Source organism: Heptranchias perlo, chromosome 36, assembly GCF_035084215.1.
Source record: "Heptranchias perlo isolate sHepPer1 chromosome 36, sHepPer1.hap1, whole genome shotgun sequence".
NCBI lineage: Eukaryota > Metazoa > Chordata > Chondrichthyes > Hexanchiformes > Hexanchidae > Heptranchias > Heptranchias perlo.
In genome coordinates this window covers 1,922,306-1,939,375 of record NC_090360.1, presented here as the reverse complement: position 1 = coordinate 1,939,375, position 17,070 = coordinate 1,922,306, and the positions used below count along the sequence as shown (strand labels likewise).

At 39.8% G+C, this 17,070-nt stretch overlaps 1 protein-coding gene across 2 annotated transcripts in view; it reads left to right on the top strand.

Annotated features, from left to right (window-relative positions):
• LOC137303998 (serine-rich coiled-coil domain-containing protein 2-like) overlaps positions 1 to 17,070 on the top strand; it is a 531,854-nt gene that overhangs the window by 467,121 nt on the left and 47,663 nt on the right. The window contains exon 11 of one of the 2 annotated variants that reach the window (XM_067972387.1): positions 12,027 to 12,111. The exons of the other annotated variant lie outside the window; for it this stretch is intronic. Coding sequence (XP_067828488.1) covers positions 12,027 to 12,111 — 85 coding nt within the window. The remainder of the gene's footprint in view (positions 1 to 12,026; positions 12,112 to 17,070) is intronic. 2 annotated transcript variants of the gene reach the window in all.

The following is a 17,070-nucleotide window of genomic DNA, read 5'->3' as shown; positions in this document are numbered from 1 at the left end:
CAGTGCTACAACTTTATACTTTTTAAACCCAACCCAGCGGTCCATCCTTCAGTGTGATTTATTTTCCCAATTTCCCACTCTAGCTGTTCTTATGCATAATTGCCAATTTTTGTTGAATTCTAAGCATTTTTGTGCTGTGGGTCATGCCTACCAGGAATTGGTTTAAAATTGTTCATACTTATTTCATTTTGGACCCTTACAGACAGGAGAGGGAGGAAGAATTGCATCCCATTAGTCTGGGTTGGATCTGAACCCACATTTCAGAGGTGAAAGGACAGTGCACTAACCAGCTGTGGTACCCATTTGCCCTGAGAGAATATTATTTACAATGTTGCTAATATCTCTTGATTTGATTCATATGATATTATTTATATTATTATTAATACTCTATGCTCCACTTAATTGGGGGGTTATTATTGAAAATTATGTTGGAGTCTTATTATCTCTTGTTAGCACAGGCATTTGCCATTCCCATAGGTTACACAACAAATTTTTGTTGGTTTGTTCATGCTCTATCCCCTTCCTTTGCTCCGTTCCTCAGGAGTAATTTGTAAGAAAATGAGCTTCTACATACCTATGTTAATGGCTGTTATCACAGTTCAAATGTGAATACAATTTTAAACTAATTGAATTTCTGCCTGAATGAAAGGAATTGATAAGGCCACCTCATTCCATGAAGATAAGCTGTGTGAAAACAAAAACACGGAATTCTTTCCCGATTCAACCTTGTACAAATATAGAACGGATAATAAAAACACCTGTTTGCACTCTCCCTGCCATATTCATTTTATTAGAGTTTGCACAAATTGTTAGCTTCATTTTCCTGCTGAAAAGGAGAAGTGATCTGCAATTATTCCTTATCTTTCACTGCTGTGCAATTAATTTTGAGATCTCAGATGCTCTGAATACTAGAGGAGGCGAGAGTGATTGAGTGATGAGGCATACTGATATTGGCCAACCCTTACAAAGTTTTGTTCGATCAGCATTGCTAAAAGTTTTATGAACTTACTATTGAAAGATGTCTGTCTTTGCTTGTTAATGATGTGTTGAAGTGTGCTATGGGTAATGACAACCAGAGTGTTTGAGATAACAAAGCATTAACTTACATTATTTTTTGAGTGTGCATGTGCCAATCTTTGTAAACCGAACTTACTAAATTTTATTTAAAATATTAGGATAGTCACTATTTATTAACAGCCCAGACTCAGCTTTTTAAAGGTAGGTGCTTTTCTTTTACTTTATTCTCCAAACTATATGATATTGTCCCCCCCCCCCACCAAGGCATTAATTCAGGCTAGGGTATGGTTTTATGATCCCCAGCAGTCCTTCTGTCCATCACTCATGTGTCCACTCTTCTTGTTTTGGCCCAGATATTCAGTGCCAGCAGTCCATGGAGTTTGTCACAATCGAGTTCAATACTGCCCACAAATGAGAATTTTCCAGCAGGAATTGCTAGGTAGCAATCAAGGGTACGAGCTGTGCCTGAATCCTACTATCCCTATTCTAGAGCTACTGAAGACAACTGTAGTCTCTCACTACCAGCTTCCCCCTAAGATCAAATCACTCAATGTTTTAAAGTGATGGCTCTAATCCAAATAGATAAAAGGTTTGTTTGATATTATTAAATAAATACATTCAAACTCTTTGGGCTAGTTTGAGTTCTGCTTATGAGCGTGTGAAGAGGATATCGCATCTACTCAATCCCACTATTGAGAGGATTTCACATTACTGATGACTGTTAACGGTGAGTGGCAGAGTACATTTCAAACAAGCTGCCCTTTAGCCTTTGGGAACCAAATTAAAAACATAAGAATGAGGCAACATTTCCTTTTTTTTCTTTTAATGATTGAACCACACAATGTACAACAGCAACAACTTGCATTTTTGTAGCGCCTTTAACGTAGTAAAACATCCCAAGGCCCTTCACAGGAGCGTTGTCAAACAAAATTTGACACCAAGCCACATGAGGAGATATTAGGACAGGTGGTCAAAGAGGTAGATTTTAAGGAGTGTTCTAAAAGAGGAGAGAGAGACAGAAAGCCAGAGAGGTTTAGGGAGGGAATTCGAGAGCTTAGGACTGCTGAAGGCACGGCCGCCAATGGTGGAGCGATGAAAATCAGGGAGGCACAAGAGGGAAGAATTGGAGGAGCACAGAGATCTTGGAGGGTTGTAGGGCTGGAGGAGGTTACAGAGAATGTACTAGGTTACACAGAATGTACTAGAATTCTATTCTTTCACTAGATCCTAGAGTCCTATTTAGTTTAGACAGAAGGGATTGAAAGTATCTTGTCTCAAATGGGGGAATGCATCAGAAGGGAGAATCTTAGAGTGAGCCACCCATATTATTCTTGCACCCCTTCTTCCAATATCTTCTTACAGGCTGGCATTGGGAAAAGTCTGGGATCATATTGTATAGCTGTATTGGAGTCAGAAAGTGGATGTTATCATATCAATCTGTTCCTGCTGATTGGATCATAAGAATGTATTTAACGCACCTCTTTGCACATATGTTAATCTCATTTATTGTCTGGTCACTTTATATTAAGTGAAATTTAATGGCTGAAAACTAGTATATTGAAAGGTTCAGAGGCTTGTGAAGGACATTGGTCTTTTGGGGAAGTGCTCAGAGACTGAAAGATTGTGCTGGAGAGAGAGACAGACAGAGAATGGAGCCTTTGTTTGTAATGCTTTACCAAGAATTTTGTTTAGCAAATCGGGCAGACCGCTTTCACAGTTCTGGAGAAGTGATTGAAAGAGTAAATTAACTCTTTATGGACATTGCTCTTTAAATTTGATTTTTGTCACTCTTCCTTTTGTGAATTTAGTTTGTTTCACTTTCCATGTAATGCCAATAAATATTTTAGCTGCTTTCGCCGATAATATCTCTGGTTTAAGTTTATATTTTACCAATTCTGAAGAAAGTGCCATCATAACAGAGACATGATTAATTCAGTAAATGGATTACTGCAACTGGGATAATTGTTAGCTCTAGGGTCACAGAACTTCTTCCAGGGCAGAGCATCGATTAGTTATGGAGCTTATGGAAGCTGTTGGTGAATTTGTTGAGAGAGAAATTGTTCCATAAAACTTGCAAATGTAGCACAGAGCTTCTTATTGAAAATGAGGAACTCCTGACTAAACAAACGGCTGCATTATCTGCCTTCCTGTAAAAGGATTCAGTTTCAGTCTTCTCAATAGCAATAGATCAGAAGTTTTCATTTAAAGTTCCCACTGTTGTTAGTTTTGTGGACATGCAGCTGTCAAAGTTATTGTTGTAGATGCACAATCTGTCACTATCCTGGATGTTCATAGTCTTGAAGTATTAATTTCCTGAAAAGAACCCCTAATAGTGCATCTTTGGTTCACCATAATTAATATCTCGGCACAGTTAGGTTTTGTGGGCTTTGTCCTTTTTCAGCAACTTTCTCGTCTCTTTTCCCCCCATCCCCCATTTCCTGGAGGCATTGGCTCCTGTTGGCGATGTATTTCTCTGGGTGGAGAGCACCCTGTGATACTATGCCTAAGCGACCATTTTCCAAGCCCTGGGGACGCTGAGGCCAATTGTAACACCCATACTACATGATCAATATTTGAAAAAGAATATTTGAAAGGGTATTTGAAACGAGTTATGATCTAAAATGCACTGCCTGAAAAGGTGGTGGAAGCAGATACAGTAATAACTTTCAAAAGGGAATTGGACATATACTTGAAAAGAAGAAATTTGCAGGGCTATGGGGAGTGGGACTAATTGGATAGTTCCTGCAAAGAGCCGGCACAGACATGATGGGCCAAATGGCCTTCTGTGCTTTAAAATTCTATGGGGGAAGGGCAGGGAAGTGAAATTAAGTGGATAACTTTTTGAGAGCTGATGCGATTGACTGGCCTCCCTCTCTGTTGTACGATTCTGTGAATGCTTGAAAACCAGGTTGGCTTGATGAAGCTGTGTGATTGGTCCCAAGGACCAGTGTAAGCATTAATGCTAATGTATATTCATTCCATTGCTCAAACATACATACAACGTGAATGACTTTCTTTTAAATTGTCCTTTAAAATGAATTTAGAAGTGCTCATCTACATCAAGGAGGAAGTCTTATGCTTTCCAAATACAGCCTCTGCCAGATGCTATTATGTGAAAGCTTTTTTCTGTTTTGTCAGAGCAGTGTTTTTTTTAGCATTGTTATTATAAGTTAGCGCAGACCGATGACTTCATTAACTCTTCTCAATGTCTGGCCCTTTTGGTGTAATCTTGAACTTTGTTGGGTTTAGAGCATAATATTTTGAGTATCTAACCCACATTCAGCAAGTACTGTGTTATACATGACCATTTAGAGGATGTAGCCCACAGAATTCAGACCAAACGTTTGTGGATATATTCTCCACTTAAAAATTACCTTAACTGCAGGCTTTGGTTTTAAATGTCTTCAATAACCGAAGGTTTCATTAAGGCTTGTAAAATTATAGGATAGTGTTGCCTCAGATAACTGTAACCGCCGCAGTCTTGCAGATTATGTGCACAGGCATGCACAGTAAAGAATCTAGATTGCATCTGTACAATGTATTAATGCAGGGAAACCTGGTCTGGCATAGAGGGGAGATACACCCCCAGGACATCTGCCCTTGCTCAGATCCAGAATGATTTTATCTTATCCCACACCTTTACAGAGCTTGGGAATTTTTTTTTTGATAAGTAGGATTTCATTTACACACTGGTGAATCTAACATTAGCGATTCCAGCTCACCAAGCAGGCATTTGGCTGGTTCATAGTGCAGCTTTCACTGCAATACATTTCTAGATCTAAAATGCCTGCCTGCATTTCCTGTCTGCTTTGCTTCTACATTTCCTTGACTGCAAAATTTTTAGCAATTGCAGGGGGTCCCTGGGAGTCTCTCAGTAATTGCAGGGGGTCCCTGGGAGTCTCTCAGTAATTGCAGGGGGTCCCTGGGAGTCTCTCAGTAATTGCAGGGGGTCCCTGGGAGTCTCTCAGTAATTGCAGGGGGTCCCTGGGAGCATGTCAGTTTTTACAGGGGATCTCCCAGTATTCGCAGGAGTGTCTCCCACACAAAAACTTTGGGAAGTACTGGTTTCGGGGATTGTATTATGTGATTCTGCCCATTTTTCTGTGAAAACTGCTAGTCAGTGACCTTTCCTATATAATGAAATTTCCTCCTTGATGTAGATGAGCACTTCTAAATTCATTTTAAAGGACAATTTAAAAGAAAATCATTCGCGCACTATCCCCAACCTGCAGAAAGATTCATCCTATCCAATGATAAGAAGGCCTTTTTTGCTCATTCCACATAACTGAAATTTATTTGCCCAGCCCCTTCCCTCAACCAACTCGCTAAAAGCTGTGATAAATGGCCTGTCATAGCTGTGACTATAACTTGTATCAGTGGTGAATTACAGAACCAGTGCAACATGACTTTATATACATTTTTAAAACATCTTCCAGTATCCTGCCCACTGGTATATTGAAATGAAACGCATCATGTGGCAGGGGCAGAAACCTCATTGCAGAGGTTCAAACATGGGATTGTAGGCAAGATGAACAGGAATTGAGCAGCAACAACACGTTCAAGGAATTTGGAGAGAAAAAGGTTGGAGATGGGGCAGTAGTTTGCAAGGACATAGGGTTTAAGGGTGAGTTTTTTGAGGATGGGGGTGATGACTGCAGATTTGAAAGGGAGGGGAACAGTACCCGAGGAGAAGGAACAATTTACAATATCAGCTAACATGGGGGCCAGGAAGGGAAGTTGGGTGGTCAGCAGTTTGGTGGGAATAGGGTCGAGAGCGCTGGTGGGTCTCGTGGCCACATGAGCTCGGAGAGGGCATGAGGGGAGATAGGAGAGAAACTAGAAAAAGATGCAGGTTTAGTACTAGGGCTGTAGGGAACCTTGGGGGAAAGCTCAGCTTGGTGGGTAGGGGAAGGGAGGGATGTGGCACAGCCAGCTGAACTGAACTAGGATCCAACTTGGAGTTCTTAATTTTAAGTTCTAGGAGCTTAACCAATTCTGTGCATCCAGTCCTGATTTGTATTTTGTATCTGCTGTTCACCAGTGCATCAAGTTTCTCCTCACTACTTTTGTTCATATGATTTAGCAATGTATATGGCTCAAGGTTGTAGGTTCAAACCCCAGCCCAAAACTTGAATACATAATCTAGGCTGCTGCTCTAGAGCAGTACTGAGGGAGTGCTGCATTATTAGAGGTGCTGTCGAGTGGATGAGATGTTAAAGTGAGGTCCTACCTGTCTATTCAAAGAAGATGAGGGAATTCTCCCGATGTCCTGATTAAAATTCCTCCCTCACCCAAAAGGAAGAGATTAATTTCTCATTCATCTCACTCCTGTTTGTGGAATCTTGTGAGCAAAATGGCTGTTGTGTTTTCCTACATAATAACAGTCACTGCACTTGAAAATAATTCATTTGTGTTTGAAGTGCTTTGATATGTTTCTGAGATATGAAATAAGTGAGATGTGATATAAGTGAAAGTCTTTCTTACTTTAGAACAAACAAAAAGGAATTTAAAAAAAAATTAAATGTGCTAGTAGTTTTCAAACTTTCTGAAAAGCAGCCAAAAATATTGTTTAAAAATTAAATACGATGTTATAAACAGTATTTTCCAAAGGGAAAACTTCACAGAAAGAAGAAGAAAAAAAATACTTTAAGTAGAGTTCACTTCCAAACAAGCCGGAACAAACTTCAAACTACTGTTGGTCCCTGTGGTATTTTCAGACGTCACTCAGTTGCTTACCTTATTACTGATGTAATGCAGCCAGGGAACAGGCAGCGAGATGCTCCGATAAGGCCAGTCCTCCAGTGGTAGATGAGACTGCAGCAACTTTCTCCGTCAACCATTGTATCTATTCAGCATCTTTTAGCCAAAATTCAGATGTCCTGAGCCAGTCAAAGGCCCCAGGATCAAAGGAGTGTGATGTATAATCAAAGAACATTAGCAGTGAGAGGAGAATGCAGCTTCTACACTGCATCAAGATAGCACTGGCCATACTGATGCTGTGCAATCCTTGAAAATTCTGATATGTTGAATTCCTAATCTGTCCCATGTTATTTAGTGAGGCTCCAAGCCAGATGTGAAACACCTCTTCTGAGGGAGTGATGAAAAATTGGACAGTGAGTCACCCTTCACTGCACCCTATGGCTGATTCAGAATAACATTACCAGAACACGAGAAACTGTTATCTACTATCACGCTTGGGTTAAGAATGGTGCAAAACCAGCATGGCACTCAGTCCTGGGAGAATTTGGAGCACAATTTTAAGTTAAATGACTGCCAGACAAAGAGGCACAGATATAAATTATTAAAAGGCCTATTCAGGATTGATGTTACCAATAATGTGATTAATACCTGGAATGGCCTCCCAGGTAGGGTAATGGGGACAAAATCATTCCGAGGTAATTAAATAAGTCGCAGGAGGACAGTACATTGCTGTGGCAGATTAGCTAGAAGGGTCAAATGAGCTCCCTTAGCACTACTTATCTGTGATCCTTGAGTTTATAGAGAAATAGGAAGAGTAACTAAACATTAATGCAATTGAGGGGTTCAGAGGGACCTCTATACATGCTATCTTAACTACTCTAAATTGTGTTACTGTGTTTAATTCTGTCTCAATTGCAGACTCTTAGTGCAAAGCCTTCATTATGAGAAATGTTTTCATGCCTGAAGTTCTATTCTAGTCAGTGCAGTCAGGAGTGGAATGCAGGCTTTAATAAGATGTACCTCTGATGAGAAGAATTAATTTTGCCAGTCCCCTGGAGTTTATAATAATGAGCATCCACTAGGCTGCGTTTTGTTGGGAATTTTCCGGTAAATTACTGATCGACAGAGCTTTTTGCGTCTTGATCTAAGTGACAAGAGAAAGAAAAACTTGCATTTAGATAAAGTCTTCCACATCTTCAGAACATCCTCAAATGTTTCTTAACCAATGAATTACTTTTGAAGTGTAGTCACTGTTATTATGTAAGGAAATGTGGCAACTAATTAGTGCACAGCAAGGTCCCACAAAAGCCAAAAAACTAAATGACACATTTGGTGGCGTTGGTTGAGAGACCAACGCTGGCTAGGACACCAGGAGAATTTGCTACTTTTCTTCCAATGGTGCCATGGAATCTTCTACGTCCACCTAACCAGGCAAATTATGGCTTTGGTCTAATGTTTAATCCGAAAGACGGCATCTCCAACAATGCAGCACTCCCTCAGTACTGCAGTGGAGTGTCACTTAGACTGTGTGCTCAAGTGATGGTCTTATGACTCGAGGTGAGAGTGCTATCGCTGAGCCATGCTGACACTAGTCTATTGCACTGTTGGGGGCAATATAAGCTTTTGTGGTAAAGTAATGTATGACACTAATCATGTGACAAGTAGCACACCTTCTAAAGATATATTTTCCAGTAATATGTATAGTGGATACTGTAATTGGGTTACAGAATTTAATCCATGAAAACTGGCAGATGAAACCATGGTAGCTGCTGAAAATTTTGTATTCCACTTAGAATGTTGTTTAAATCATGAGCTGAGAAAAAGAGAACTATTAGTTTATGTTTTATTTTAATAGGGAGGAGTCTAACATGAAACGTGCTTTGGCAGCAGGTTGGGTCACCAGTGTGTGGCATTGAAGGACGGTGATGTAATAGGGTGGAGCTCTGCTTGACCTACCTGTGGAACAGTGCCAACTGAAAGCCAATACATGAGCCTCTCCTGTTGGCCGATTGCAGAGCAACATAGGTGGAACTGAGAAAATATCCCGGTTGTAGTTGATGCGTGAACAGAGGAAACAAATAGAGGGATATTACAACCACAAAGTAATTGTTTTAAAGTTGATCAGTGATAGTGGAAACTACTAGCTCTAAGATCATAGCTGTGGAATTGGGATTAGTCTTTCATCCCTAAAACTCTGAGACATCTCAAAAGTTAAGCTTCTGGAATAAACATTTTCCCTAACTCTGCAATCAACAATAGAACTGCATGACATTGGACTGCAATGGTCCGCCCTATTTTTCCTTTTTACCTACACTGCTGCTTAAAGACTTTTCAATGCGTCAGCCAAAGTGTTACAGTGAGAAGCCAGTAGATCCTAGTCTTTATTATTTTCTGACTGTAAAAATCTAGTCAGTACATGATCGGAGAATTTACTTGTTCTTTTTTCAAACAATGACTTATTGCATTATTCTCCACTTGTTTGAGTATTCAGAGCTGTACAGGTCTTGGAATCCATCCCAAACATTATTTTCTGAGTGTAGAGCACAGTGAAGTCAGCCCTTGAGATCACCTTCAATAAACTGACAGCCGTCTTTAGAAACCACTTAACAAAAGATGCTGCCACGGGCACTGGGATTGCAAACCATGGGGCTAACATAACAGCAACACTTAACCCTTTGTGATCTGCACTGCTATTTCTGTACTAAGACTAGATTTAGTCAATCCTAGACACAGCAAGCAGTAGTACTGCTGACACATATAGTATTAACCACATTCATGTCACCAGATTATGTGGGATGAAAGCTAGCCCTGTGTCCTGTAGATTGTTATATAAAGTTTCTGATGATCATTTTCTACTACTTAGAAATGGTTGTATGCAATATAAGGAAGTCATGATGAACCTTTATAAAACACTGGTTCGGCCACAACTGGAGTATTGTGCCCAGTTCTGGGCACTGCGCTCTAGGAAAAATGTGAAAGCCTTAGAGAAGGCGCAGAAAAGATTTACTAGAATGATTCCAGGAATGAGGGACTTAGTTGCATGGATAGACTGGAGAAGCTGGGGTTGTTCTCCTTGGAACAGAGAAGGTTGAGAGGAGATTTGATAGAGGTATTCAGAACCACGAAGGGTCTAGACAGAATAGATGGAGAGAAACTGTTCCCATTGGCGAAAGGGTCAAGAACCAGAGGACATAGATTTAAGGTGATTGGCAAAAGAGCCAAAGGTGACATGAGGAAAAATTTTTTTACACAATGAGTGGTTAGGATCTGGAATGCACTGCTGGGGGGTTGGTTGAGGCAGATTCAATTGTGGCCTTCAAAAGGGAACTTGATAAGTACTTGAAAGGAAAAAAATTGCAGGGCTACGGGGATAGGGCGGGGGAGTGGGACTAGCTGGATTGCTCTTGCATAGAGCTGGCGCAGACTCGATGGGCCGAATGGCCTCCTTCCGTGCTGTAACCTTTCTATGATTCTAATACTCGCCATTTAATGTATTTGCGTAATGATACTTTGCCCAATATTTTAACTCAAAAACTGATTGAAAATGACTCAACACCCCCATTAAAATAGTGAACAAAGTAATATCATGAAGTGTCCACACGCTAATATCACAGTAATTTCTAAGTACCTTAGTTGATAACTGAAAGCCAGACACTTATTGCAATCTGATGGGCCAAATTCTGCAGTGGAGATGTTTTAGAAAGCCTTTTCTGCATTATACTTTAATTTCCCTCAGTTAGGAATGTACCTTCCCGGTGGTGACACATTTGGTGCAAGCCTATAAATGCAAAGTTTAAAAAATTATATTTTAAATCTTATTAAGCAAGTACCCTGTGTTAAGAAATGTTTTTGACATATTGAGACTGCACCAGAGTGTTGGAGACACATATCCATGCCACAATCAGTCACAGTGAGTTTCTTATTTCAGTTGCATTGTTTGGAAAATGGGGATCTTGCAGAGTGAGCCAACCTGAGCTGTTATTGGTAGCTGACTGCAGAAAGGTATTGGCAGAGGCCTAGAAGCAGGTTGCCTGTTCATCATCTTGGTCATGGTATAGGGTGTGGAGCCTAACAAAGGGAGAAAAGTCATTTAATATTTGAAAAATAGGCTATCTGGTGGCACAAAAGGCAATGCCTCACAAAAGTTGTAGGATTTGAATTTATGCTGCAATTCCCTGCAGAAATTCCCAATCTTGGGAGATGCACTGAGTACATATGAGGAAAGGAGGGAAAAATCAATAAATGATTCATTTTAATCAACTTATTTCCTAGTGGGTGGTTATGGAGCAGCACTAATCAAGGCCTGCAACCACTGTGTTACCTGCTCATCCTCTCAGGCCAGGAAATGACTTGTTGTGGAGCCTAAAGAAGAAAGGCTTGAAAAATACAATAGTATACAAATCAAATAATTTAAAGGAAAAATAAATAACATTCTTGGGTCTGTACACTTCCTTGGTCATATTTTTAATCATCATTAGGATCAGGAATGTAAAGAAAATCGTAATTTCACATACTGCTTGATGGAAACGAGTGTGTGTTTTGAAAGGTGCAATGGAAATGCAAAGGGGTGGAAGCAATCAATAACAAAATAAAGGCAGGGACCCAGGCAGGCGTTTGAGGAACTTGCTGCTGCTTTGGTTACTTTGGTGAGAAATGGTTAAAATTGCCATTGTGATTGAATCTAGGATTCAACTTCTACGAGAAAATTCCTGACAGAAGTCAGGAAGCATTTCTTTACACAGAGGGTGAATAGCAGCTGGAATGGGTTGTCACTGGACTCACTTAAGAAAGAGCTAGGTGCTGAAATGAGAAAACAGTAGGATTGGTATTCTGGACTAATGTTGTTAAATGGGCTGAAGGGCATTCTTTGTGATCATTACCCACAATCAATAGCTATGTGCCTCTACAGTATTATTTCAAAAAGCTGCAAGTTCCTTTTCAAATAGTTTGCTCACAAACAGAATTCTCAGGCCTACGTTCTCGATACTGTACGACTATTTGAGTGTGGAAGGGGAGATTGCTGTCACTTCTCCTTTACATTCTGAGTAGGTTGATATCTGCTAACTTTAAAAGAACAATGTTATAACTAAATTTTTCCACAGCATGTTTATGTGTAAACTATCAAAACCAACCATCTAGAAATTCAAAGTTTGCAAGCAGTTTGGCTTAAGTCTTGGAGTCCCAGTTCCACTTTCACTGTGTGTCTGATTCTGTCCAGTAACTTCAGCTGTTCCTGACATAATGTGTGTTTGTTTCTTTTTTTGTTTTTACCTTCTTCCCTTTCCCTCCCCCCCTTTTTTCCGGAACAGGCTGGGCCCTCTGCTGCACCGTCCTCTCCCTTGCAGGGCGCGTTCCATGGCAACCCAGGTCCCGTCCAGCCGCCTCGTCGACAGAGTGAGTGCAACACTCTACAGTCAGACTTACACAGCACTGCCAGAAACAACATACAACAATCAGAACTAAAACTCTCTTCGTTTGACATAGCTAGTGAAATTAAAGATCAGACACACTGATATAGGTTTCTTTAAGAATTACTCTGGCTTTCATGTAATGTGCACACTTCTCAAAATTAATTGGTGTTTGTTATTAGCTCTTGCAATGTGCATTCATTCTGCACAAAATTCTGCCAGCAATGAGGAACAGAGGCTGTGCTGTACATCTCAACTTGCCCGAATGGGCCAATGCAGTTACTTTGAAGAAGTGACAAACATTCCCTTCATGTAAAAGAGTCACTTAGTTTTCAGCTTGTAAGACAGGGTGATGCACTCAGCTACCTTTGTTATACAGCCAATCTCACCCATAAGTCTCTTTGATTAAAGGCTTTTGTGAACATTAATTGGGAATGCTCTGTATTAGACATATACATGACGTGATTCCTTCGAGTTTATTGGTATCAGAAGGACAGGGAGATTATCTGACCATAAGTGCATGGGGTCCCTGCTTACAATTCATGTGCAAAATAGAAAAGCTGAACATTTACAATATTTTAAATTATTGCTGAATCAAAATCCTCCATAATGAAGACATTTTTTATAGAATCCTGCTTAATTTTGAGTGTTTATCAGCAATAGCATCTTCAGATCTTGCCAATTAAATTGTGCAACGAGCTGAGTAGATAGTCATTAACCTCTGGAATGGACCACTGTCCTTGAGGCTTTCACCACTGGGATTAAAAAGTTCACATGAATACCTGAAGAACAGAGCATGTGTTTGAGGCCCTGGCACCTTTTGCAGCAGGAGTGCCTCGACAGTGAATTGAGAAATGGCTGTCAGTTTATGATGTACACAAACTGATGATGCTCCCCTGCATGGTTTAGTTAAATAAATTTCAATATTACTGGTCGTTGAATCACATTCAATCACAGAAACTGGCCTGCCACCACTGTTTGCTGGCAAAAACAATAGATAAACAATGGTAAGTAACTATCAAGTTTTTATATATTATAAAGACTAGGACAATCTGGAATGTATAATGCTGATCAAAGATTCCACTGACTGATGAACTACTCAAGCCAAAATCTCTCAGTTTACAATATCCTGTCAATCCCTCAATATGTTACTGCATTGTAACACACGGCATATTATACGCTATGCTTTGTGTATCTATTATTAAAACACTGTCAACTCCACTTAAGTGAATACCTGCTAGTGAATATTTCTGTTGAAGGGGCTGTACTGTTGTTTGATTTGACGTTTGTATAAAGTGAAGGAATCTTCCACAACACTGATCAGGTGAGCATCAAATTAGTTTTTTTTAATAAGTAATTAAAATGATCACATTGCAAGGTTGGTGCTGTAGCGAATGTCACACATACTGAATGTGAAACTTCCCACCAGCTAATCTGTTGCCTCCAAAATAAATGGCGGAGGTTGTTGTGACTGTTCGAGGATCTGACTCTAACCTCTGACACAGCGACTATACCCTTTTAATAAGTGGAAATTGAAAATCCGAAAGCATTTTGGATCTATAATGGTTAGGCGTACACGTGTTAACTGAATAACTTAAGCAGTTTACACCTGTTAGATAGACCCTTTTCAGTCTAGGGTTGTACAGTTTATCATGTTTACAGCTTGAACTGAAGAGTCTGAGCTAATTGCTGCACGCCATTCTGTCTATCAGTTAGCATCAAGTTAAAAGCAATAATTTTGTCAAAGATTTCTGTCAAATGTCTGTTACAGTGACCAGCAGGGATTTTTTTTTTGGTCAGGCAGGCGTCTCACTGGGAGCGGAAACTAACCACCATGCTTCAGAATCTCCAAACCAAGAAATCCACATAATTACTAAGTTTATTTTGCAGAACTCCGATTTTGAGAATGGTGCAGATCTCCTGAAACTTTTGTTAACACTGTCACTGCTCCTGAGTGTTTCTGTGCTTTCTCTGTAATCTACACGCCTCAGCCAAGAGCTTTATTAAGGTCTCATCATCCGCTGCATTAATAGTGTTTCTTCCATCCTGTGTGAGTCCCAATGGCATCTGTGACGCATCCTCTCCTTCCCTCCTTGTTCCTCTCAATTATCAGCTCGTAAGTACATCCTAAGAATCTTCCTCTCACTCCGAGGTAGGAAATACAGTATGTGCTGCCTTGTTTAGTGCAGAGCGGGATGGTGAACAAACTAAAATATTTCCAATTAGCACGTGTGGCCAAACCGACCACTGCATATACTGAGTGTTTTTAAAAACCAAACATCGGAAAACTAGACTTTTGATGATCAGGCCCAGAACCAGATAGATCACCACTCTAGTTTTGTTTCATTTTGTTATACTGCTAGATTTTGCTAAAGAATAGATGCATCAATATTACACATTTTGATACACATTTCCTCTACAAATAGATCTTTGACTGAAATGAATGTAGTTCGGAGACACCAGCTAGCAGTTGCCCAACAGTCAGGAGGTGCTACTGTAAGAGTTCGAGGTGGGCTCAGTGAAGCACTGCCAGAACAGGCTCAAGGAGCTGAATGGCATGCTTCTGATCTTGTGTTCCTATGTGCTTATCAGGATATTAAACTGCATTCTGAGAGGCATTTTATAAAAATAGCAATGCAAAAACATTCCCGAACAGGATCTGTAATGGGGAAATCTATGGGACCATTTTGCAACTACTGGTGATGATCTGGGGCAAGGTGTCTTTTGATTGGGACCTTATCAGGATATCCCACCAATGGCACTTATGAGATCAACTAAGGGCACAACACATTAACCATAGAATCTTTTTTTTGTGGCACATGGAAGCAAGTTATGAAAGATTTTTTTCTCAAATGAGGCAGTGCTGCCAAGTATCAGTTAATACAGTATCAAAGAATTCTTGGTTCTTTGAAGTTCCTATCCCGAGGTTCCACCCTTCACTTCCCAATGCCAGAGCAATAGATGAGAGACTGTTTAATTGCATGTTGTGCAGTAGGGACATCGTTGTTAATACGGACTGTCTTGATATCCAACTTTTTAATGGATAGAAATTATATAGTTCAGCATTTTATTTACTTTGTTGACTGCTGTACCACAATGAATGGACATGTTGAGCGTAAAGTCCACTAAAGCTCCCAGATCTCTTTCAACTTCATTCTTAGTTATTTTGACACAATTCCTGGAATATTTATGCTGCCCATTTTTTTTTTCTTCCTCTGTTATGCTGCGTTTCTGAACTTAGTCATTCTGTAGTCGGGAGGTGCTGGGCAAAGGATAAAAACTTCTCCATAGGGAGGAGAAGACACTCATTTATCTTCTAGGTGCATTAGTGAGGATGTGGGAGAATCACCTATCTGTTTGGTTTCTCTGTTGGGCAAAATATATAACACCTGATTCAAAGTTATTCCCTCTGTGGTGTACACTTTTGATTTAATTTAGGCTTGTATGAAAGAAAATAGCTTCATATTCTGGACTGATAGCACAGAATGACCTCCAGTTCTAAACAAAGCACACCAGAAATTGGGCTTACAATTTAAATTATATGTAGTATATAGAATATGACATGGAAAGAGGGCCCAAACATATTAGCTGGTCATTCATCTCATTATCAGATCTTCCTCTTCACAAAGTGTCTTCTGTGTTTGCCTACATAACAATAGTCATTGCACCTCAAAGTACTTCTTTGTATGTGAAACTAATAGAGATATTTCTGAGAGACATGATAAGGTGCTATATAAATACAAGTCTGTTTCCTTCCTTCCCTCACCTCGAGAATTGTTATGTTTTGGCAAGGACCTAGAGGTTTGTTGACTGTAATTGGAGGCTATAAACAGGCGTGATATTGGAATAGATGGTATGGGGTTATCATCTATGTGTGACAGTAACAAATTTCTTTGCACAGTGAGAGTGATTGAGTGATTTGTCTGCTGTTGATACATCTTGACTATGCCAGGGCATTTGGACCACTAACTTGAACCTTTAAACTGCACGTGAAAGTGAAGATGTTCAACAATAAGAGTCTAAAAATCCAGATTAGCACTAGAGTAAAAGGAAACGCTATGGAGGAAAACTGGATTAAACGAACTGCATGACAAAAGAACCCACTGGAAAGAAAACTAACAGTGAAAAGGTTACAGTCAAGGCTGTGAAGATGAATCACTTCTCTATGGCACACACACACTCGAGTAGCAGCCAGACTGGTATCGTTCATTGTGAATTATGATGTTCAGAGATTAACTCAACTTCTTAGAATATAATCATTAATGCAAAATCCGTCAGAGTCTCAAAGAATCTGATATTTAAAATTTTGCTCTGGCTGAAGAAGCCTAGTGATTGCCTCGTGATCTTTCGCCATCGGGGATTAGAAGTCCATTGATATCAGAAGGCAAGCAAAGAGATAATGAAACAAAACAGAGAAGCAGAGATGTAAATGTTGTGTTGCAACCTGCCCGTTGGGTAAGAACACAATAATAAAAGCACCAACTTTATATGTTTGATACTTTCTTTTGGTATGTTTTCAGGAAAAATTAGAGTGACAAAAAGGATGTAGGACAGAGATAATGTTTAATCATAGATTGTAAGACACCAGATACAGAAATAGCACTGCAGAAAAAATTTGGTGTGGATAAAATAACTGCAAACTGATCTGCCATTTTACATGTTCATAAAGATTCCATTAAAATCAAAACGGCATTAATAATGGAAGAAAGAAGGCACACTGCTCATTTAAACACTGCAGGCAGAACAAGTGCTCTTTAATCATAAATCTTGTGTATTCACAGTTTAATCTATTGCTTTATGCTGCTGGAGCTTTTTGTCCTGTATAAAGATTTATGATTTGTGCGAAGAACATCAAAAGATCAATTGATTGACAACACCTTCATCCTCGTGTCTGTCTCAATGTGGCTGACAGATAAAGTGTATTTTGCATGCAGTAAGGATCAAT